The sequence below is a fragment of the Coffea arabica genome, chromosome 8c, assembly GCF_036785885.1.
Source record: "Coffea arabica cultivar ET-39 chromosome 8c, Coffea Arabica ET-39 HiFi, whole genome shotgun sequence".
NCBI lineage: Eukaryota > Viridiplantae > Streptophyta > Magnoliopsida > Gentianales > Rubiaceae > Coffea > Coffea arabica.
Window position 1 is genome coordinate 36,612,052 of NC_092325.1, and position 25,450 is coordinate 36,637,501.

Sequence of the window (25,450 nt, forward strand, 5' to 3'; positions counted from 1 at the left end):
ATGACAAAAGCACTACAAATTAATTAACAATTAATAAATTTTAAGGGATGTAGTTTATGGGTAAATGGACATTACTTATTCAAAGTACCAGCTCTTTATGAGCATTTCACTCTCAATCATTTAATTATGATAAATACATCAATATTTGTAAGCAAAATTCAAAAAGTGTTACAGTAATATTCTTACAAAAATCAATAGGTTATGTATTTAATATAAATTAAATATTTTTAAAAAAAGAAATGGTCCATAAAGTATAAATTCTTTATGACTTTTGTCCGTTACATGAACAAGGTGTCGGCTCTTTATGGGCATTTTATTGTGAATCATTTATTTATATTAAATAAATAATGTTTGTAACTAAAATTGAAAAAGTGTTACACTAATAGTTTTATTAAAGGAAACTGGCAGGTTTTGAATTTAATAAAATTTAAATATGTGAAAGTAAAAAAAGAAATTTTCCATAACTTACTAGTTCTTTATGGGTTTCCTCCATTACATAAACAAAGTCTTAGCTATTTATGGGCATTTTACTTTGAATCATTTAATTTATATTAAATACATAAATGTTTGTAAATAAAATTCAAAAAGCGTTACACTAATATTTTTACTAGATGAAAATTGGCAGGTTTTGTATTTAACATAAATTAAATATGTGAAAGTTAAAAAAAAAAGAAAAGAAATTGCCCATAACATACTAGCTCTTTACGGATTTCCTCCATTGCATGAACAAAATACTAACTATTTATGGGGATTTTATTCTGAATCATTTAATTTATGTTAAATACATAAATGTTTATAAATAAAATTCAAAAAGTGTTACACTAATATTTTTACGAAAGAAAAACTGGTAGGTTTTGTATTTAACATAAATTAAATATGTGAAAGTAACACTTACAGGTAGTTTAATTAGTTTAATTGGTTACTTAATTTGTTGACAAAAAATAAGATTTCTTTTGCAAAATTTGTTCATTAGGTTTCTCCAAATAATTAGGGTAAAAAGGTAAATTTTCACAATCTTTTGTTAGCAAATCTGGCACAAATTTCTCATCTCACTTCTTAAAATAATATTTTAACAGCACTTTTTCTAACCTGGATTAAATATGCAAATAATCAGTAAGTTCAAGAGAGGTCAGTGTTATTTCTTAAACCACGAGGGAGATGAGTGCAAGTGTCAGAAATCTCAAGGGAGGTTTCTGCAATTATCCCTTTAATAAAAGCAACCACCACTGTTTAGAAAAAAAGATAGGCCATGCCCTCTTCTCTTTTTCTCTCTCTCAAGCGCGTGGAGAATCTGGTAACTTCTGAGCAACTTCTTAGAAAGAATACATAAGCAGTTCGGGAAAGGGCACCCCAATCCACTATGAATATGATAACAACAGGATTCGAACAATGGTTAATATCTTAAAGAAGGACTACATGACCGGTAGAGCTATCCCGCGGGGGGCTATCGAGGATTGTACTTGAGTGATGGTTTTTATAGTAAAGTGTTCCAATTCATAACGTGGAGACTAAAGCAAGATTATATATGGTATACTTGAAGGTTGGATAGTGGAACTAACCCTTATTTTGAATTGCTTTTGGATACTCTGTCAGAATGATGATTAGGTTTGTTTAGATAGAGTATTATTTGAAATATTATTTGGATTAATTACTGTAGTACTTTTTGTGATATGATATATGTGAGATAAAAAGATGATTGAAAATATAAAAAGGTAGATTGAGAAATGAATTTATAATGCAAGTAAAATATTATTTTGAGATAATATGCTATCCAAACACTGATGTTATGTATGTGTTAATTGTTAAACTCATTATTTCTTTGTTAACTATTAATAGAACTAGTTCTTCCATATTGTGTATTTGCCTACCTAGTGAATAAGAGTGCAAATGAATCAAGCAACACGCAAGCTGATCGATCAAACGATCTACTCGAACTGACTCGGCATTGACTAAGTTCGAGTCGATCTCGAGTAGCTCATTTAGCCAAACGAGTCGAGTATCAATCATTTTTAGTTAAACTCAATAGTTCATTGAGTCTTATCGAGCAGTACATAAATTACATATATAGGTACTGAGTTTACATAAATTTCCAAAATGTCACCTTTTCTAATCGAGCTCAATACATCGAACTCGCGTTCGAGCTTGATTGAGCTCGAATTGAACTCGAGCATTTTAGAAATCTTAGTGAATCGAATTCGATATGTAGAACTTCAAATTCAATCAAGTTGAGCTTGATTTTGTGCAATGCTATATCAATTCAAGCTCAAATATAGTACTGCTCGAGATTGACTCGACTCGTTTACATCCAAACTAGTGAGACAAACAGTTACGAACTTTTTTGTTTCCAACCTATTGATGCAATCAATAGCTCAAACTAAATATCCAAGTTGCAGATGGGAACTGATTTGTATCGAACTCATGTCCAATGGTTATTGAACTGTTACTAATTTGTTATGTCTATATTATTGTTGAATAATTTTTTCTATCAAACGCATTATCGTTGTACGTATTTAGACAGGTAGATGAGAACTTGGACTACTTTTTGGTCATGCATTCATTTACACTTCTTTGTTGAACTTTTCAAAGGATGAAACCTTTTACGGGGAGGACTTCGATCATAGCAAGGGTTTACAGGACGGAGGCGGAAGGCTTGACACATGCTTTTGTTACTCTGGACTATGTTTAAATGCAGATAGTGTTGGGACTATACTTTTGATCTCTGACATTGTACTTAGATTTTAAGACAATTATGTTGTGCATGCAGTTTTTGTAAATAGGTTTGATCTTAAGAATTGTATGGATGGAGCGTTACTTGGCTAAGGTTGTAATTACCGTAAATGGCTAAAGTGTAAGTTAATATGAGGTTTCAGTGGCTAATTCCACTCAGGGTGTGGCATAATTAATTATGCACAGTAATCTGGTATAGAATTTCCCCCAAATATAGTAATATGTTACAGAAACTCCTCAAGGCTTTCAAAGCAACTAACATACGGACATATAGCTGTTGTGGACATATATATAACAGAGATTTTCCAAACAGTTTCAAAACCATTATTTGAAACCATATTACAAGGATACATGGCAAGAATAATGTTCACACGCCTCAAATGTTTGCCATGACGAACAAAAAACCTTAAAACCAGTTGGAAAAGCTTGACAATAGTAGTACCTATTACCCAATCACCAAACACATCAAAAAAGGACAAATGCTTTGTTAGACGTGCATAATTGGTATTTCAGCTTCACTTGGCAGCTGACGCAGCCAAAATAGAAAAGATCAGCTCCAAACAGACATGTCAGGAGTTTCCACAGGCCTTCAACGAACGAACATAGAGTAAACGTTTATGGATCAGTCGTTCTATAATGAGTTCTTTGGTACGTCATGATGGTGTTGCTGCACTAATCTTTGGTGACTAATAAGAAGAGTGATATTAGAGTGACTAACCAAACTTGCTGGGCCATGCTTATATCTCCTCTTCGATCATTCCCAGTCCCACTTTCACAAGTATTTGAATGAAAGATTAAGAGGGACTAAGAGAAGAACTTGAGTCTGCAAAAGTTGAATGCTCTTTTGCGTCGAATAATGACACGACCGTGCTGGTTTCTGTCGCAGATGACTTTTCGCGGAGGTCATCAAGTGGACTGGTGATGTAGTTACCTGTCCAAACTCCATTTGCATACACCATAACTAATACTTTGTCAAAATCAAGAAGATCCTGTTTGGCCTTTACTCTTATGGATCCACCTGGCTTTATCCTGATAATTTTCTCAAATTTGTCAGGTCTAGCAGGCTGAACCCATATCCTCAGCTCTATGCTGTAGTAAGTCCTGTTTTCTAGTATACTAAGCTTACCGCCCATTTTCTATGCAACCCACAACTTGAAACTAACTAGAATTTGAAAAGATTAAAGACTAGCAGTGCTCGTGTGCTGGTGTATGAACTGAACTCTAAGAGGTAGAAAGACTGGAATAGTGCTCGTGTGATGGTGTTAGCAAAAACTATTTGCTCGTAATATCCTTAGGTCTAAAATGTGAGGAAAGTGGACGCCTTCGATGCCTATTGTACTACTAATTTATAGAGGAAATTTGTCCACTGCTTCTCAACTCAATAAGTGAGAAATTGAACCAAATAAATTAAGGGCCTTTCTTTGGGTTTGCATTAACTGATTGTGGTGGAATGTGACTATAAAGAAGAATCAGAATATGATAAAATTATACTTGGTTAGATTCTAGATATTAACGTTTTTGTCTACTAAAATCTAAAATTTAGGTGCTAAAGCAAGCTAGACTCTATTATACTTGGTTAGACTCTAAAATTTCTGTCGCAGATGACTTTTCGCAGAGGCCATCAAGTGGAGTGGAAAGATGCAGTTACCTGTCCCAACTCCATTTGCATGCACCATTACTAATACTTTGTCAAAATAAAGAAGACCCTCCTGTTTGGCCTTTGCTCTTATGGTTCCACCTGGCTTTACCCTGATAATCTTCTCAAATTTGTCAGGTCTAGCAGGCTGAACCCACATCCTGAGTTCTATGCTGTAGTAAGTCCTGTTTTCTAGTATACTAAGCTTACCGCCCATTTTTTATGCAACCCACAACCTGAAACTAGCTAGAATTTGCAAAGACAAAGGCACATAAAGAACAAACAATCAGATTAAAGACTAGCAGTGCTCGTGTGCTGGTGTATGCGCTGAACTCTGAGAGGGAGAAAGATCAGAATAGTGCTCGTGTGATGGTGTTAGCAAAATCCATATATGCTTGTAATACCTCTTTGTCTAAAATGTGAGGAAAGTGGATGCCTTAGATGCCCATGGCACTACTAATTTATAGAGGAAATTTGTCCACTGTTTCTCAACTCAATTAAGTGAGAAATTGAACCAAATAAATTAAGGGCCTTTCAAAAGGGTTTGCATTAACTGATTGTGGTGGAATGTGCCTATAAAGAAGAATCAGAATATGATAAAATTATACTTGGTTAGACTCTAGATATTAACTTTTTTGTCCATTAAAATCTAAAATTTAGGTGCTAAAGCAAGCTAGAGTATCAAAAAAAAAAAAAAAAACTTGTATCCGTAAACACAGGTGAAATAATCAAACGAGAATAGGCCCATAATCCACCTGATTAGTAAATGGTAATTTGGTGTAACTTCCTAGCTTTTACCGCAACAGACTTCAAAGATCAGGTCAATGGGACTATGTGGTCAACTCATAGGTCAAACTGGGGACTTCAAAGAAGCTCTATGTGTTACTGTGCTAAAAGTTAAAACGCGTGTAAACAGTAAACACTATTGTAACTGCATATGGGATAGGATAGGCATCTCATGATTTGATCGAAAAGAGAATAGCATGAAATGCAAAGGAAAGTGTGCACAGATTGAGATTGAAAGTTAACCAAGAAACTGCTACACAATTGGTCGTCCGGGATCACATGGAATCATTCTTGGTCCACAAGAAATCAATTCAGGCCCCAAGCCAAATCCGGTCACCACCATCCTTTAGATCTTGCTTGAAATCCAAGTCAAAAGCCAAAAAGCAAAGCCGGAAAACTAATGGTATAACTTTAATAAAAGTAACTATCCGTGTGAAGAAGATGTCAGGTCATGCGGAGCTGTTAAACGAACCGAGCTGTTCGATAGCTCGATTCATTTCGACTCGTTCGTGTTCGTGAAAGGCTCGTTCGAAATTTTAAACGAACCGAATTCGAACGAATTTTTTTGTTCGATTAATAATCGAGCGAACATGAGCATGTTCGCGAATTTTAACGAACGTTCACGAACATGCTAAACGAACGTTCGCGAACACGAGTTTTAACGAACGTTCACGAACATGAACATAATTATCATTTGACAAATTTTAGAGTTAATTTTATCGCTGGACTTTTATATTTGGAGGGCAAATTGCTTTGTTTTATTTGTTATTTTTATGTTAATGTTGTTATATAGTTAATGAATAATAGAATTTAGTCACTTAGTTGCTTTAATTATTTTTGAGAATGATTAATGATTTGCATGGCATATTTAAGATTTAAAATAATTTGGATTCGAACATTTCGAACATGTTCGCGAACGGCTCGTTTATGTTAAACGAGCCGAACACAAACTCGAATTCGAATACGAATTTTGTTTAACGAGCCGAACACGAACACAGATTTAGAATTCGAAAATAAACGAACGAACACGAACGTTGTTCGAATCGCTTAACGAATAGAGCTCGAACATGAGATACTCGGTTCGAATTATTTAGGTTGTTAATTCATGCCCTCCTCTTTTCTTTCCCTGGAGTGCGGTGGAGGAATTTGGTAACTTCGGGCAACTTCTTAGAGAGAATACTTGAATTCTGTTTGGCAAATAAGTTTTTTTTATCGAGTTTTTCGGCTATAAGTGTTTTAATCATTTTAGTTTAATAATTTCTTAAAATTTCTTAAAATTTTTAGACTATATATTTCAAAATATTAAAAAATTTACATATTTCAAAAATTTTTCTATAACGTTTATAATAAGTTACAGTAAGATTTTATATGAATATTCAAAAAACTCATTTGCCAAATGGGCTATGGTTTCAAACAAGTCGAATAAATACTTCATTACCATTATATGATATAGACGCATGCTGCATGTGTAGAAGAGAATTTTAGGATAATAAATATGTATTTAGTCTTGCTAGTGTGCATCCAAAAGCCTAACTTAACTCCTTGGAACATAGTTATTAAACCCGTCCCGAGGAGGAATCAGGTGAAAGAGGTGGGTGAACGGGTTACTGGTTCAACCAGTGGGTGAGTGGTCCAATCGGTGGATCACTAAATATATTTAAATATTATATCTCATAATTTTTATGCCATAATAAATATTCAATTAGTCTAATTTATTATTAAATCATTAATTCTTAAAAGAATTAACAACCTAAATTTAATTAGTAATCTGCCAAATTTCAAATATAAAATTTTATCTAAGTGTAATTATCTAGTTTATTTATGAATTTTAAGTGCAAAAGTTTATTAAGAATAATATTTGCCTTTAAAGGAATTATGTTATATGTTATTTTTTAAGTCAATTTCATAATTTATAGAGTTTGGGGAAAAATAAAATGTTATTAAAAGATTTCAAATAAATTTTGTTTTGGAGAAATAAAATAAAAATAAAAGTCTAATATATAGCATAAGAAGGACAAGATAACAACAAATAGGTAGTTGGTCCAGTAGTGATTGTATTCTATCAGCATGCATGTCATTTGTGTTCGAATCTCCATTCTAGCATCTTCATAAAATTTTTCCATGTAAACCGGGTTCCTCATAAAACCGACCAGTTCATCGGGTTCATGGTTGAACCGCTGATCCGTTGAAAAGTCAACGAATTCAATGCAAAAACGATCTAATTGATAACTCGGCCTGGTTCATTGAGTTGACCTATTGAACCGCCGGACTGGGCCAGATTTAATAACTATGTCTTGGAATATCAGCTAGTTTGGAGACCGTAAGGTCCCTAAATCAACTCTCAATCTCTCTTTTTTTTCTTTTCTCCTCTATTTTGGAATTTGGTGTCTCCTTTAAATGATAAAAAAAATCCACTAATGTAATAAAGTTATTACACTAGAAAGATTAATCCCTAAATATTTATTTGTAATTAATACACGAGGAAACAACCCGTTTGCCCCTTAAACTATCCGCTTTGCTCGGTTTTGACCCCTCAACTATAAATTGTTTGAAATAAGCCCCTCAGTGAAAAAAAAGAAGTCAAGTTCAAGGATTTCTATTAATTTTGAGCGTTAATATAGACGCAATGAGGGCAAAATTGATCAATTAGAAATCAGTCTAACTTTTGGCCCCTAAACTAATGCTATAGGACTGTTGTGCTATACTATTGTTTTAACCCCTAAACTAATCCCACAGCATTGTTTTATCCCCTAAAGTATTTCCACGGCTCTGTTGTGGCCCCTCAAAAAAGTTGACTTCTTCCATTGGATCGGTATTGCCCTTCATTCCATCACCACTAATACCTAAAATTAACAAACAGTCCTTAAAAATGATATATATATATATATATATATATATATATATATATATATATTTTATTCAGGGACTTATTTCAGACAATTTATAGTTGAGGGATCGGAACAAAGTGAATAGTTTAGAAGTCGTGCGGATTGTTTCCACTTAATACATTCATGATTATATTGAGGCAGATTAATTTGCACTTCAATTTTATCCTCTCTCCCAGATAACTTTTTTTTATTTTTTTTATTTTGTCACAAAGTTGGCCCTCAAGCCCAACTGGTCACATTCTCACCATGATTAAACCCCTTCCCTTGTCGATGATGCCACTGCTCTTTGTAGCTCCGAAGGGTTCTTCCCACCATGATTTCTCAAGTTGAATCCAATTCTAACCCGCCCCGCATGAGCAGCGCAAACACCTACCAAGATGTATCATGGCCGCACCCAAAGATTGATTGAACGTTTAACATGATTTTAAAGGACAAAATAACTTAAAAAAAAAACATGTTTAGTTGTTTAAAATGGGTTAAGTTTTTTTTTTTCTTTCTCAATGGTAAAGTTGGTTTTCGTGATGTCCAGTTACAACGTCTGCCCAAAAAAAAAAACTTTCACATCCATATAAAAATCTAACAATTTTTTTTTAGTATAATTGTTTTTTCGCTTTTACTTCCTCCTCTAAACTATTCAACCCATCTTCCCTCCCCCAGTATCAGTATCTAACGTATTTAACCATTGTACTGTGCCCAAAAGTAATTTAAGTGCGTAAAAACTGCAGATGCATATCAAAATGGGCTTTTCAGGATTTAACCCAAAAAAAGTAAAATGAACAGAAAATGTGTGCAAGTATTGAGGTTGAACCGACAAATGGTGAAAAGTTTGAGGTTGAACCGAGAAATTATTAGATAACTTGTGGAGCCCAAAATGATTCCCAGGGTCATCGATGCCCCAAGCCAAAGCCTGTCATCGCGGCAGAGTTATCTTTTATCGTCCTTTGGATCTTAGTACAAGTAGAAATTTAATAAAACCAACCGCCACTGTGCAAAAAAATGGTAGGTCATGCCCTCCTCTTTTTCTATCTCTCGAGTGCGTGGAGGAATCTGGCAACTTCCAGCGACTTCTTAGAGATAATACTTAAGCGTGAAGTAGTTTGAACAAGTTCTTCCTCACCTTTTGAGGATTCCACCAATGATTGTACTTTTTTTTTTTTTGGTCAATCAGGAGTATCCATGTTTGATCAGACAAATCTCTTTGGACCTAAAGTACCCCGCCCTCAAAAGCCTAAAATACCCCGCCCCCAAAAGCAACTTAGACGATAGGAGAAGCCAGACTCGAACCTGCGTCGCATGACCCAGAGGGCCATCCGACAACCGGCTGAGCTGACCTTGAGGGGCACCAATGATTGTACTTAAGTGATGGTTTTTATAGTAAAGTGTTCCAATTCATAACGTAGAGACTAAAGCAAGATTAAGGTATCAATCATTTTTAGTTAGTTCATTGAGTCTTATTAAGTAGTACATAAATTACATATATAGGTTTAGAGTTCATGTAAATTTTCAAAATGCTTCATTGTCTAATCAAACTCAATACATCAAACCCGAATTCAACTCGATTGGGCTCGAGCTTGAGTCTGCTCGAATCCAAACAAGTCGAATTTGAGCATTTTAGAAATTTTAATGAATTGAGTTTGATTTGTAAAATTTCAAACTCAGATCGAATCAAGCTCGATCTCGATCAATGCTACATCAAATCGAACTCGACTATAACACTGCTCAAGATCGACTCGACTTGTTTGTACCCCTGTATTAGTGACTCAAACAGTTATAACCTTCTTTGTTTCCAAACCGATTGACGTAATCAATAGCTCAATATCCAAGTTGCTGATGGGAACTGATTTGTAACGAACACATGTCCAATGGTTATTGAACTGTTACTAATTTGTTATGTCTATATTATTGTTACATAATTTTTTCTATCAAACGCATTATTGTACTAACGTATTTAGACAGGTAGACGGGATCTTGGACTATTTTTTGGTCATGTAATCGCCTATACTTCTTTGTTGAACCTTTCAAAGAATGGAACCTTTTACGAGGAGGACTTCGATCATAGCAAGGGTTTACAGGAGGGTGGCGGAAGGCTTAACACATGCTTATGTTACTCTGGACTATGTTTAGATGCAGATAATGTTGGGACTACACTTTTGATCTCTAACATTGTACTTAGATTTTAAAACAATTATGTTGTGCATGCAGTTTTTGTAAATAGGTTTGATCTTAAGAATTGTATGGATGGAGCGTTACTTGGCTAAGGTTGTAATTACCGTAAATGGCTAAAGTGTAAGTTAATATGAGGTTTCAGTGGCTAATTCCACTCAGGGTGTGGCATAATTAATTATGCACAGTAATCTGGTATAGAATTTCCCCCAAATATAGTAATATGTTACAGAAACTCCTCAAGGCTTTCAAAGCAACTAACATACGGACATATAGCTGTTGTGGACATATATATAACAGAGATTTTCCAAACAGTTTCAAAACCATTATTTGAAACCATATTACAAGGATACATGGCAAGAATAATGTTCACACGCCTCAAATGTTTGCCATGACGAACAAAAAACCTTAAAACCAGTTGGAAAAGCTTGACAATAGTAGTACCTATTACCCAATCACCAAACACATCAAAAAAGGACAAATGCTTTGTTAGACGTGCATAATTGGTATTTCAGCTTCACTTGGCAGCTGACGCAGCCAAAATAGAAAAGATCAGCTCCAAACAGACATGTCAGGAGTTTCCACAGGCCTTCAACGAACGAACATAGAGTAAACGTTTATGGATCAGTCGTTCTATAATGAGTTCTTTGGTACGTCATGATGGTGTTGCTGCACTAATCTTTGGTGACTAATAAGAAGAGTGATATTAGAGTGACTAACCAAACTTGCTGGCCCTGGCTTATATCTCCTCTTCGATCATTCCCAGTCCCACATATTTTGCAGGAATGAAGGCAAAACATCTGCAAGATTCAGAAACAAAAATGAGAAATGTCGAAGCGTTTCTACCTTACAAAATAAAAACTTTCACAAGTATTTGGATGAAAGATTAAGAGGGAGTTAGAGAAGAACTTGAGTCTGCAAAAGTTGAATGCTCTTTTGCCTCGAATAATGACACCGCCGTGCTGGTTTCTGTCGCAGATGACTTTCGCATAGGTCATCAGGTGGAGTGGAAAGATGTAGTTACCTGTCCAAACTCCATTTGCATACACCATTACTAATACTTTGTCAAAATCAAGAAGACCCTGTTTGGCCGTTACTCTTGTGGTTCCACCTGGCTTTATCCTGATAATTTTCTCAAATTTGTCAGGTCTAGCAGGGTGAACCCACATCCTGAGTTCTATGCTGTAGTAAGTCCTGTTTTCTAGTATACTAAGCTTACCGCCCATTTTTCTATGCAACCCACAACCTGAAACTAGCTAGAATTTGCAAAGACGAAGGCACATAAAAAAACAAACAATCAGATTATAGACTAGCAGTGCTCGTGTGCTGGTGTATGCGCTGAACTCTGAGAGGGAGAAAGATCGGAATAGTTCTCACAACCTGAAACTCTCTAGAATTTGCAAAGACGAAGGCACATAAAGAACAAACAATCAGATTAAAGACTAGCAGTGCTCGTGTGCTGGTGTATGCGCTGAACTCTGAGAGGGAGAAAGATCGGAATAGTGCTCGTGTGATGGTGGTGTTAGCAAAAACTATTTGCTTGTAATATCCTTAGGTCTAAAATGTGAGGAAAGTGGCCGCCTTCGATGCCTATGGCACTACTAATTTATAGAGGAAATTTGTCCACTGTTTCTCAACTCAATTAAGTGAGAGATTGAACCAAATTAATTAAGGGCCTTTCTCTGGGTTTTGCATTAACTGATTGTGGGATGTGACTATAAAGAAGAATCAGAATATGATAAAATTATACTTGGTTAGACTCTAGATATTAACCTTTTTTTGTCTACTAAAATCTAAAATTTAGATGCTAAACCAAGCTAGAGTATCAAAAAAAAAAACTTGTATTCAAAATCAAACTCTAAACTCAGGTGAAATAATCAAACGAGAATAGGCCCGTAATCCCCCTGATTAGTAAATGGTAATTTTGTGTAACTTCCTAGATTTCCCCAGAACAGACTTCAAAGATCACACTTGGGATCCTCGGTGACATGTTTTCTATGCCAACCCAATGCCACCTATAATATTATGTCAAGTGTCCTGTTATTATTTACACTTTAATTTTCTAATAATTCAACTTGATTTGGTTTAACACAAGTTTCTAATAATTCAACTTGATTTGGTTTAACACAAATGTAAATAATAACAGGACACTTGGAACAATACTATAAGTGACATTGGATTGACATAGAAAAACATATCATCGAAGATCCCAAGTGCAAAGATCAGGTCAATGGAATTATGGGGTCAACTAATAAGTCAAAAACTGGAGACTTCAAAGAAGTTTTCTCGAATATTACACTCTCTGCAGAAAATAGTCACATCCGAGTAAGTATCAAATGCGTGCTACCGTGTGTTACTGTACTATAAAAGCTAAAACGTGTATAAACAGTAAACACTACTGTCACTGCATATTGGATGGGATAGGCATCTTATGATTTGAGCGAGAAGAGAATAATATGAAGGCATAATTTCAGAAACTTCTCTTGAGATTTCTGACTATTTCACTCAATTTCTTTGAAATTTTAAAAATTACATTGACCTTTCTTAATTTGACATTTTAATAACTAAACCTTAAAATAAGGTCAAAAATTTAATGAATATTCTAAAATATCCTTAACTTATAAAGTTTAATTCATTTTTCTAAACAATTATAAAGTAATTTGACATAATTATTTTGAAAAAAAAGTCTCAAGTTTTTCATGCCAATATTTGTTATTTAATAATTAACTATAACAATAAATCTTTTGTTATGATAAGATATTTTTTATAGTGTTTTATTAGGAATATAGATTCTTTTTAAGATAGAGAAGAAAGTATTATATTGTGTTTTTTTTTAATTTATGGACTATTTTTTAATAAAAGTTTATGGACTAGTTTAATGATGGAACTACCATAGTTTGATAGTGATTTTGGGCCATTTATTTTTAATTATTGTTGATTTATTCTTAATTTTGATACAAATAAAAAGAGTTACAAAAAAATTGGATGATATTAAAGGTCATCAAAAAAATTACTAGTTTAACAGTTAATTTGGATAGATATTAGTGACAACATTGATAGTTCTTCTATACTTGTAATGAAATATAAGAGAAATGAACAAGAATCAAAAAAGAAAAAAATTATAAAATCCATCCCTTCATATAAACATGGCAACAAGAGAGTTTAATTAAAACATTAAGGTAACACTTAAAGGAGCCACATGTAATTATAAAAAATCTCAAGGGAGGTTTATGAAATTATCCCTAACGTGAAATGCAAAGAAAAAGCGTGCACACACGTACAATTGGTCGGCCGTCCCAAGATCATATGAAATCATTCTTGGTCCACACGAAATGAATTCATGCCCCAAGCCAAATCGGGTCGCCATCCCCCTTTAGATCTTGCTTGAAATGCAAGCAGGAATTGAAACGTCAAAAGCCAAAAAGCAAAGCCGAGAAACTAATGGGGAGCATAATAACTTTAACAAAAGCAACTCTCCGTGTGAAGAAAATGTTAGGTCATGCCCTCTTCTCATTTCTTTCTGTGGAGTGCGGTGGAGGACTTTGGCAACTTCTGGGCAACTTCTTAGAGATAATACTTGAATGTAAAATGGTTTCAAACAAGTCGAATAAATACTTCATTACCATTATATGATATAGATGCATGCTGCATGTGTAGAAGAGAATTTTAGGATAATAAATATGTATTTATTCTTGCTAGTTTGCGTCCAAAAACCCAACTCCACTCCTTGGAATATCAGCTGGTTTGGTGACCCTAAGGTCTCTAAATCAACTCTCAATCTCTCTTTTTTTTCTCTTTTCTCCTCTATTTTGGAGTTTGGAGTCTCCTTTAAATAATAATAAAAAAAAATAAAAATCCACTAATGTAATAACTTAAACATTAATATGTAATTAATACATGAGGAAACGATCCCTTAAACTAATGTAGCTCCGAAAGGTTCTTCCCACCATGATTTCTCCAGTTGAATCCAATTCTAACCCGCCCCCCCATGAGCAGCGCAAACACCTACCAAGATGTATCATGGCCGCACCCAAGGATTGATTGAACGTTTAACAAGATTTTACAGGACAAAATAACTAAAAATAACATGTCGATGGCTTAAGTTTTTTTTTTTTTTTTTCTTTCTCAATGGTAAAGTTGGTTTCCCTTAATTCAAAATTGAAGTTATACTTTCACTTGCAAGACTATGAGTTTTTCTTTCTTTTTCCTTTCCCCATCATAAACCTTGCTATTGATACTTTCAAAGAGTTTCATGTCGATCATTTAGCATGTATTTCAAGAATCTAGGAGAGAAAATGTGGGAGGGTCCGGACAAGAGCAGGGTCCCCAAGACGTAGCTCAACTGATAGGAATAATAGCTAAGTATTGTAAAACCCTTTTCGACTTTCAAACTATCTTCTCACACTTTTTCCTAATAAGGTTTGCAGTGTCTCTCTCCAAAAAAAAAAAAAAAAAAATTATTATTATTATTTTTTTTGATTTGCATGTGTTAACTTTTAGATAGCTCAGCCCAAGCTCCACTGATCGGGACCAATTCGTAGGCCCAAGCTCAACCCAAGTTCTTCACTACTAAGTTAAAACCAATTCAAGTTTCTCTCTTCACTCTTAGCCCGTTGACCCGTTGTAATTCACCTCACTACTACACCTGAAGGCCCAAAATTTCACCTCACTACTACACCAGTAGTTCAACAGGGATGAAAATTTCAGCTCCACTTCCAGGCACCACTGACCTATTTAACAAATAATTACTCCCAATAATATATTGATAGATTGGTTTTTTTTTTTTATGTAGCGGTATATCTAGTCTAACTTAACCTACTCTTACTCCTAATCCCGGGGGGAGGGGGGGGGGAGGGAACTTACTCTATGGGAACCTACTCGATGGGGTGGCCCAATTGAGTCGGGGGAGCCTGGCGAGAACTGAATCACCGTCAGACCATACGGGTGCACCACCTACCTGCGTTGATGGATTGGTTTGGCTAGCATGATTTGTTAAAAAAAAATTCTAATATTATTTAATTTAAATTATAAATACAATTTTCAACTTTTTTTTTTATCTCACAAACACAAAATCATAAAATGTGCTACAATATTTTATTTTAAATAACTTTTTCCAAATAATCTCCTATCCAAACTCTAAATCATTAATCTAAAACTCCACAATCAACAGGAAATTTCAGTGCCCAGCTACACATTCGCCCTAGGAATTGCAGTTTTAGAAAAGAAATACAATCTTACCTTATGTTGCATTTTTTGACTCTTTTGAAGTAAGTTGTACTTTGACGAACAACAAAGTTCAATGCTTTAAGCTAGCAAACGAGGACCATATATTTTTCCTTTTTTATTTCCTTTTTGTCATACGAATGGAATTGGGAATTTGTGGATTTGATTTCTTTAAACAATTGAAGTATTTTATTTATTTATTTATTTATTTTTGGAATAGTTGTGAAGTAAAAGTTACGCATATATAGCACTCCTTCCACTATTACTTATGCCCCTTAAGATTTTAGAAAATCGTGACAGTAAATCATTGATGGTAATACCTAACTGATAAAATGATAGGAAATCCGGCCTCTCCAATTCCAATTATGCCCCATTGCATAAATTAATAGAATAGAATTTTGGTGTAAATTGATAGTATAATTTTGGTATAATCGTAAATTCTAATTAAATTGGTATAAAATTCACAATTATGCCGAAAACATTTTAGTTTATACTGTGATTGTACCAATTTACGCAACTAAACTAGATTGGACAGATCGAAATCCAAAGAGATAGGATAATAATAGATTTTTAAAAAAAAATATTAGCGGTTGAGATGTTTGTAATTCTCACAATCACAGTCTATTATCTTCATATATATATATATATATATATATATATATATTTGAACCATTAAACGCATTGAATTTTTTCCTTTTTTTTGGTTCCTCATTATTATTACATTAGACAAGGGATAATTTCAGAAACCTCCCCTGAGGTTTTTGACAATTTTATTGAGCTCTCTGAGATTTGAAAAGTTATACATACCTCCCTTGTCATTCAAAATGATAATTTTACCCTTAAATATTTTAATAAAATTTCCTTATTTGGTATGTTTATATTTAGAATGAGTTTTAAAATTATTTTTTCATTCTTATTCCTTTTTTTTAATTTTTTACCTATAAAACTGTAGAACTACCACTATTGTCTCTATTTTCTATTATAACCAAATGTCGAATTAGTGATTTTTTTGACGAATTAATTTTATATGTAATCCAATATTTTTACTGATCTTTGTTTTCTAGTTTTTTGGTATTAAAATTAACAATAAATAAAAAAATGACCCAAAAGCACTACTAAATGATGATAATCCCACTACTTCAAAAATTCATAAACTCTAAATAAATTATTTCAATGTTTTCTTTTCTATCTTATAAATATAAATTTATAATAAAATACCATCAAAAGTATCATATCATAGTAATAAAATTATTATTATAGCTGTTTTTCAAATAGCAGATATGAATATGAAAAATTTGTCACATTTTCCTTATAATTATACTAAATAATCTTATAATTGTATAGGAAAATAAACTAAAACTCATCACACAAGGGTATTTTTGGGTATTCATTTAAAAATTGACAAAATCAATATTATTTTAAGGTTTTGTTACTAAAATTATCAAATCAAGGAAGGTAGGTGTAATTATCGAAACCTTAGGGGAGCTCAGTGAAATTGTCAGAAACCTCAGGGGAGGTTTCTGAAATTATCCCTAAAATTTAATAAAAAAAATTGGTTAGTTCCTTATAAGGGGAGCAGCTTTGCCCGTCTTTGTGCCCTAATGGTCCTCTATAAAATTGGGCAAATGTTAGGGAAGTCGCCAGTCTCGGCTTCTCTCCTGTGTCTCTAATCCTCGCTCAAACGCCGTCGCTCTTCCCCTCTTCGGCTTACTTCTGTCGCAGGTGACTTTCGCCTGGGATTCTTTCCTTGTGAGGCAAAAGTCACCTGTGACAGACAGGAATCGAAGAATTGAAGAGCCAAGGCGTTGTTGAGCGGATTTCTACTCAATTCTCAATTAAATTTCATTTATGGTGATAGGTCTTTTTTCGCTGGTTAGTTCTTAAGTGCCTCCCATATGTTTGTGCTAATGCCTCAGTCAGTAGTTGTAGTTTTTCTATTGCATTTTGTGTCTGTTAAGATTGAGGGATTAATTGTTTGTAAATCTTAGCCAACATTGTGCATTTAAAGATCCTCCCTTTTTTGATTGAAATCTGGAGTCGGGTTAATTAGTTTGCTCATGATCCGTGTCAGTCTCAGGATTATTTGTGTCTTGAATCTACAAGGTTCTCGCAGGATTATTCTTTTCGTTGTTGTGCATCATGCTTTTTGATTTCGATCAATGTATAGCTGAATTTGATTTGGCAGTGCTTTGTTAAAATGACATGAGAATTTTGATGTGTTTCTTCTGTAGATTATGATTACCATGCCAAGCTGCTATTGCTAGATGCGATCTAGAATTCTTCTATCCGCTAGAAGAATGAGATTGGCTTGCTATATGAGATTGTTGTTTGGTGGATTCTCAGTACCAATCCAAGCCATTGTAGCTAATGGAGGTCTAGATGTCTTTCATTAGCTGGATAATAAATTATATTAAATTCTTTTACCTTGCAAGGATCCTAAGATTTTTAATTAGGCCGTGTATCCGAAAAGCAGATGATGCTGGCTTAATTTGTTTCATTTGTTTACTTAATTAAGCAAACGTTTGTGTCTCAAAAATCATTAATTGATTCAAGAGTTATCAAACTTCAGTTGACAATTTTGGTAGGCTTGGAGAAAGTGACAGGCAATAGTTATGCAATGATAACAGTATGGGGTAAAGGTTTGTGCCTCGGTTTTCTTTTATTTTATGGCTGTAATGTTGAAAGAAATTGGTCACAAAAAATAGATTGCAGAGATGGGGAGTAGCAGTGGAGTCAGCTTCCTGTGTATTGTGTAGAGGTACTGATGAAACTATGGAACATTTTGTTTTCAGTTGAATTGTTTCCTCTGTAGTTTGGAACAATGCGCTGCTGCTCTGTTTAGCCTATTGGAGTTGTTTGCTTAGTCTGCAGAGCTGGAATGGATATGTGATCTCTAGAAGACTAATTCCTTTATTGATCAGGTAAAGTGGTTGGCTTTCTCTGCCATGCTATATCACCCATGGAGAGCAAGAAACCAAGGCTATCTATCAAAGAATCCCTGTATTCACTGTTAGCGTAGTTACCGCTGTGGTTGCATCAGTTAGAGATACAGTTGGAGGTTGGAAGAAGTTTCCTTGTACTAAGCCAAATTGGGATTTGGCTTTAAAGTTAGGACTGCCATTTCTGTGCTTTAAATGACAGGGTCCTCTGTAATAAAATAGTGTTTCTGAATTGATGTATTTGGAATATTGTATTCCTTGGCTGCACTACTGGCTACTTTATTGTTGATCAGTGAAGAGGGTTCATGTTGCTATAGAAAAGAAAAAATGAAGAGAGTCTCAGGTTGTGAGGAACTTGTAGTAATATGTTTCTGTTTGTAATTAATTTAGTTAATTGTTCTGCATTTAGATCAATTTTTGTTCCACATAATCTTAGCATGTAGTTGGTCATCTCATGTTACTTGCATTTTACATTATTTCACAAAGGATATTGCAAAAGGGCTTTGGAGATGGTCGTATGACTGCCTCTTTTGGGGATCTGATAAGAATTATTCAAGCTGCATTTTCTTGATTTTCAGGTGTGGAATGGTGTAGAAGCAATTTGCGTCACTATTTATCTTTGAATTCCTGTGTTGTTTTCTGCATGGTGGAAACAAAATGCCTTGAGATGTCGCTATTTTAAGGATGACTTTTATATAGAAAAGAAATTTATGATTAACTACTCCTAGCAACACATTATTCATTAACAATTGAGTTAACAGGTCTGACCTCTGACAAATAATATTGATGCTTTGCCTTTCATAGCCTCATGGACTGCAGGTGAACTTCTCTCGCAGATGTTAGTTATTGGAACCTAAAGCACCAGATGGAGCTTCTATGGCCTTTGGCTGATCTGGCTTTTTTGTCGACATCTTTTTGGACTTCTGGATCTAATTCATTTTAAGTCCAAGTTGTTTGTTACTATGCACCCCTTGTTGTAGACAGGATTGGTGTATCAGATTAAAGATATCCTCTTTGTAACAAAGTTTGGTTTGTAAACTGCACTTGCAAGTACGCTTTCTCTAGAGTTTTGGACAACTAGTGTCAGATTGAGTGCGATTTCTTTTGTTGTATAGCTTATTGTTTGGAGCCCATGCTATATAGCTTGTCACAGTGCTGAAGAGGTTCAATTTTTTTGTAATTTATCTTGACACTTCACATAGCTCTTTACATGAAATCCAGTACGCATTTTGGGTGAGATTTAGATGAGGGTCTCCAGTAAGCATTTTGGGTTGAGATTCAGCGGAAGGTACCAGGCCCTCTACCTCACAAGTTTCCGTTCTCTCCCCACCATCCCACAGCACCTAAAATTCTAAAAAGTGGCTCAGCAGTCACGACCACTCACAGCAGATGCCTTGCAAGGGTGCCGACATTTAAGAAGTGAAACATGCTACTATGTTTGGAAACTGAATATTAACTTCGAGGTTATTTCATCTCTGTATCCTGGAGGTTTTGCGTAATTTCAATTTAGTCCTTGAAGTTTAATTTGTTACGTGAGCTTAACAGTTTCAATTGACTAATTATCACTCCACAAGTTTGATTCAACCTAAGGGCCTGTAATAAGATTGAAGTCCGAAATCTGACAATTAAATGCTGAAAGTATTAATTTACTGAATTGATTAGGTTATATTTGTTTGATAACTAACCAAATTATAGTGCTGAATTGAAATATCGCAGAAATATTATTTTTTATCTTTAAAAAATTGCCTTTATTTGTGTATCTAGAGGGAGAGAGAAAAGTATGTATATGTGCGTTTGAGAGAGAGCGAGAGAGAGACAATAATATAACAATTTAGAGGTGGTGTTTAAGTGTGAATATTTTGTAGGAGAGTGTATATTTGCACGAGTGTGTGTGTATGAACAGAAAGAGAACGAATGTGTATTTTTTGCGAGAACATGTATGAGAATGTGTTTTGTGTATGAGAGTTATAGTATGTGTAGTACATTCATTAAATTCAGTGAAAAATTTTCACCTAAAATTAAGCAATGCTTAATATATTAAGTGGTACGACATTTCCGTTATCAAACATACTGAATTCAAAAAGTTCTAAATGAATTAATTTTTAGCATTAAGTGGAGTTGTCAAGCAATCAAATATACTGAATTCAAAAAGTTGTACATGAATTACGTAATTTTTAGCATTAAGTAGAGTTGTCAAACAAGCACTAAAAATAGAAAAACTAAAGCACCTTTGCATTCAAGCTGATGTTCGTCTGTCTGAACGTTGGGAGAATATTAGCTCATTAAATGTCATTGGCTATTTAAAATGCAATTTTTTTTTTTATGAAAAGTTGAGAAGCAATTAGAATTTAGATCAACTAAGGTTAAGTTTGGATCGAGAGATTTGACAAAAAATTTGAAATTCTCTCAAAACCCTTTAGATTGAGCGGATGAATTGAGGGATATTTAGATTTATAATCTACCAATTATTTTAGTGTTTAAATATTTTTCAATAATTAATAGATTGCAAACCCAAATACCTCCAAAGTAATTCAAACAAGGTGAGAGAGATTTGAGAGAATTTCAAACCTTTCTTTCGCCAAATGCCTCAATTCAAAAGAAGGAAATTGAAATGTTTTTGTGATATATATTGCCTTTGAAAGTTTCCTCCTTTTTTTTTTTTTGGATTATATGGTTATTTAAGTTTATCGTTTGTCTTTATTGGAATTTCCGCGGTGACGTAACCCATTTCAACTGTATATTTGCCAAAGAAATTAACATATAACCAAAATCGTTGAGAGGGGGCAAATCTGCCTAATACTTAAATTTAAGGATGCAAACTGAAATTAAACGAATGGCAAAATGGAATTCACCCTAATACTATTGTGTTACCGCATTCACTGGGGTGTTGGAGCAAATTCTATGTCCTTTTTACTCAATTATTTTATGATTGATACATTTTCATTTCCTTTCTCTAATAGAATTATCAGTACAATTTTCTGCGGATTTGCTTTGACAATGACCATATGGATGGTATAGATGCCTGCTGAGTAATTTTTCTGCAAAGGAGGGATACATTGGTCTCGTGCCCCAAAAAAAGGGAGAAAGTGGAGAGGAAAGGAGCAAGGCACACATGAACGAGTTGTAATTCAAATTGAATTGTTTGTACATTCTTACAATAGACACGTAATTATTATTCATGAGACCCACATGAACAGTAATATAATATTATATCTCTGTTGTAAGGATGTATAATCTGTTCAATTTGAATTACAATCCGTTCAAAAATCGTTACACCGTTCCAGACGATTGTCAGTGATAACTGTCCGTGCCCTTACTTCGAGAGGAGGTAATCATGGTGATAGTAGGAGTTTTCCCCATGAATAATTTCTCTCAATGAAACAAGAAACTAATGTGGAATTATGATAGAAGTACAATAACATTGATAGGAAATCCCATTTTACATCAACAATTAATAAATTTTCTTTTTCAAACCCTTCCATCCCTCCCTACACTTTTGCCACTCCTAACTTCCAGACACATAATTTGAACTCTAAATCTGACTAGGAGAAGGCCTCTGTGAGCCCTTCCGTGACCACTGGACAATAATTAATAAGCAATATCATCTAAAAACCAAATCTACATCACTAGTTTGTCGCAGTTTTGTGACTTTCGCCATAGGAAAATATGTATACTTGGACTTCGAATTTTCTGTCTTTAAATTAGTCTCCATCCCCTTTATCCCCAAATATGTAGTCTTTGAGACTTTCGAGACTAATTTGGGGACAGAACATTCGAAACCGTATGCTTGGTACTTGTCACTTTACAAACATGGATGGTAAGGAAAATTTGCTGCTGTGTTTGGAGTGTTGAGAGAATTGGAATTTGCGTGGAAATGAACTTGGATTTTATAGAATTTAGTAATATAATTTCTGTAGAATACAATTTTAATTCCAGACAAATTTCAATCCTCTCAAGGGACCTCCCACAGCCTTGAGAATAAAACAAACATGGTCAAGTATTCCCCGAGACCTGCAAGGATCATCAATTAAAGAGCTGAATCAGTCTGCAGAATTTAAGCCATCAAAAATAATTTGTAAAATGAGATTTTGACCAAATTTGAATAGCTCTACCTCTGTATTTAGTTACAAAATATATTCACTAAATGCACAATTGTCTAATGAAAAATAACACGTTTATCTTCCATAATATTTGTCATGTGTATCATTGTACCCTAGCCTTGGACTCTATTCAACCGGTTTATTCATGTTTTTCAAAAAAAAAAAAAAAAAAAAACTTGACAGTCGAAGCATGAATCTTACAATCACTTGGCTAATGTCTCTGACCGCTTCTATATATGCTAGGTGTTGAGGACATCTTTTTTGTCTATTGTTAGATTGAAATAGTAATTAAAGAGTATTGATGCTATCAATAGGCATTAAATTAAACAATATATGCTGATTGCATATGTATAGTCACAAACCTCACAACTTTACCAAGTGTTGATTACCAAAATGCTGCATACACACAATTTCTAGGAAAGCACGATGAATACCAACATTTTCATAATTCGAGTGGAGTAATACTTGCATGAATAACCCACAACCCTGCCGCAGAAATGGAATGGAAACTAAACAAAAAGTGGTATTGTGAAAGGTAGAGTTAGTGATAAATACCATGCCTAAATGTCCTCTTCAATCATTCCTACTCCCACGTATTTTGCAGGACGCATGGCAAAACACCTGTTAAAAACTCATCGAGCAAATGAAAGAAGATCAAAACAATTGAGAAAATTAAATAATAAATAAAAAAACATGTCGAAAATCATACTTGACCTCCCTCCCTCTTAATATTTTCGGGTTTTTGCACTTGCTGAATTTCGGTCACACTTGTAAATTTCAAAACCTCATATTTTTACACCTTTTTTTTTAATTTTTGAAAATTATAAATTTTATGTGTATCAAAAGTTCTCAACGAAAACTTCAATATACTGCAGTCATATCTTGGCAAAGCCGAGTAAATCAATGGTAATATGAAAAAACAAGAAAAAAAGAAGAATGGAATAAGTAGAATGAAAGTAAGAGTTGAAAAAGAAGTACCTGAGTCTGAAGAAGTTGAAGTTTGCCCTTTTGGCTCGAAGAATGACTTGACCGTGCTGGTTTCTGTCGCAGGTGACTTTCGCATAAGCGAACAAGTGGAGAGGAAGGATGTATCTACGAGTCCAACCTCCATTTGCATACACCATTAGCATTACTGCATCTTCAAGACCACCGTGATCATGATCTTGATTACTGCTGTTGAAGGTTGTGGCCATTATTCTTGTGGATCTACCTGGTTTGATCCTCAAAATTTTCTTGAATTCATCAGGTCTAGCAGGGTAAACCCACATTCTAATTTCAATATTGTACAATGTCCTATTTTCTAGCACAGTAACTCTATTTCCCATTCTTTCACAAAATTTTGCCCTTTCTGTGACACCCCTTTTTTTGTTGGTTTGGTCCGGCTAGACTTGATCAAAAAATTGCAAGAGATGGAAACTATAGGTGCTCGTGTGCTGGTGTAGTAGGGAATTAACTGAGAGAGAAAGAGTGAATGGGATGTCAGTGCTGGTGTACTGATATGTGCCAAAAATAATGCCTCGTGAGGAAGTGGAAGCCTGGTAATTTATAGAAATGGAAGACCCTTTTTCTATTTTTTCATACTTAGCATGGCAAATTTTATGATTATGCAAAAACTCAATCGGAAAGGATGTCACACTTCAAGTGGTTATCTTTTGAAAATTTTTTTTTGGTGGGTTTTTTTAACTTGGTACGGTTGGATTGGTTTTTTGTTCTTAGATGCTTGCTTGTGACGATTAATTAAGACCAACCTTTTAGACTTCTTTAACAAAATGGGACGCAAAGATGTCAATTTTTACACTGTTTGAAAGTAATATGGAAACTCAACTTGTCATACTATTGTGTATATTCTTAAATTATTGAGTAAATCAATAAAATTAGAGAATCTGTTATAGTTTGAAATCCAAAAATCGCAAGCATGGTGTATTAATTAAGTTTTCAACTTGCCACATAAATTACTAAAATTTAAGAAAAGGGATTTTTTTTTTTTTAAGTTTAAGTGAGAGGTCTCAGACCTGGGATTTCTTACTTACACTTCCTTTCCCGTACCGCCCAATCCAATTTTTTATAAGAGTAATTTTTCGTAGAAAGGGAATTATTAGTTGTAATGTTGTTGAATTAAGCTTCGTACTTAAAGAAGTAGGAACCCCTCTTAATGAGTGCCCGATGCCTATTAGCCAAAAAAAGAATTTAACATGGACCTTTTAATTAAAACCCAGAAAAAAAAAAAGAACAAGAAGAAGAATTTAGGAACTACATGTGTTTTTTTTTTTTTAAAAAAAAAAAAAAGGCAAGAGAACATATATTGCTTATAATACGTAACTTAATTATGACCATATAGCACATTCGGCAAAAAAATCTGCATCTTTCATCTTTCAATTACTCTCCCTTTCTTGAATATCAAGAATAACCTTTTTGACTGTTCTTATAACAACCTTTCGAAGTCAACAAAAGAATTTGATTTCTTGTCATGACAAGGAGTTATACATTACCTTCAAGCGGTCCATTCTGCTTCATAGTACTACTGTACATGCAAGTACGCAAAAGTGGTAATATACGAGCCCATATTTTGTAGAAGGTGCAAAAGTTTGATTCTACTTCACAGCTTTGTGCTTCTTGCTTTGGAAGGCAGCTATAGCAACTGATTTTCCTTTGAATTTCGTCTTTTCTTTTCTTTTCTTTTTCTTTTGAAACTTTAAAATTTTTAAAAAGTAAACAAATTATGGTTTATACAGAATTGCAACTTTTCTTTTCTTTTTTTTTTCACTTTGTAGATGAAATGAATTCTGGCTACCAAGGACACATATCCACATCTCTTTTTGACGTGAAAATGGGAAAAATGATACCATGTAAGAAAGCATCAAAGCTCATCCTATTTGTTACGAGTAAGCTTCTTCTATCCTCTTTTTCTTTCTCTCAAATGTCAGTTTAACTCTTTCCTTCAGCAGCAAGCAAGCTAAAATAGACCTACCAAAGTAGTCTCCAACGTTC

The 25,450-nt window shown here is 34.1% G+C and overlaps 1 protein-coding gene and 2 long non-coding RNA genes across 3 annotated transcripts; 1 reads left to right on the forward strand and 2 right to left on the reverse strand.

Moving 5' to 3' along the window:
• Positions 1-10,786: 10,786 nt before the first annotated feature.
• On the reverse strand, positions 10,787-11,764 carry LOC113705560 (uncharacterized). Its single transcript, XR_011820666.1, has 2 exons — positions 11,110-11,764; positions 10,787-11,000 (listed from the first exon to the last, which is right to left on the reverse strand). It is a non-coding gene; the product is annotated as an uncharacterized lncRNA (long non-coding RNA).
• A 5,269-nt stretch (positions 11,765-17,033) lies between these two features.
• On the forward strand, positions 17,034-19,605 carry LOC113706540 (uncharacterized). The gene is made up of 2 exons (XR_003452038.2): positions 17,034-17,295; positions 17,655-19,605. It is a non-coding gene; the product is annotated as an uncharacterized lncRNA (long non-coding RNA).
• Positions 19,606-22,225: 2,620 nt separating this feature from the next.
• Positions 22,226-23,950, reverse strand: LOC113705316 (uncharacterized). The gene is made up of 3 exons (XM_027227121.2): positions 23,441-23,950; positions 23,018-23,083; positions 22,226-22,373 (listed from the first exon to the last, which is right to left on the reverse strand). The coding sequence occupies exons 1-2, from the start codon at positions 23,785-23,787 to the stop codon at positions 23,023-23,025; spliced, it is 408 nt and encodes a 135-aa protein (XP_027082922.1). The 5' UTR covers positions 23,788-23,950; the 3' UTR covers positions 22,226-22,373; positions 23,018-23,022.
• Between the last annotated feature and the right edge of the window lie 1,500 nt (positions 23,951-25,450).

Bases quoted from the DNA above. Each gene is read 5' to 3' on its own strand.
- LOC113705316 (XM_027227121.2), bottom strand. From the start codon at position 23,787: ATGGGAAATAGAGTTACTGTGCTAGAAAATAGGACATTGTACAATATT. The intron at 23,084-23,440 runs GTACTTCTTTTT...AGTTTTTAACAG, and splicing joins TTCAACTTCTTCAGACTCAG to GTGTTTTGCCATGCGTCCTG.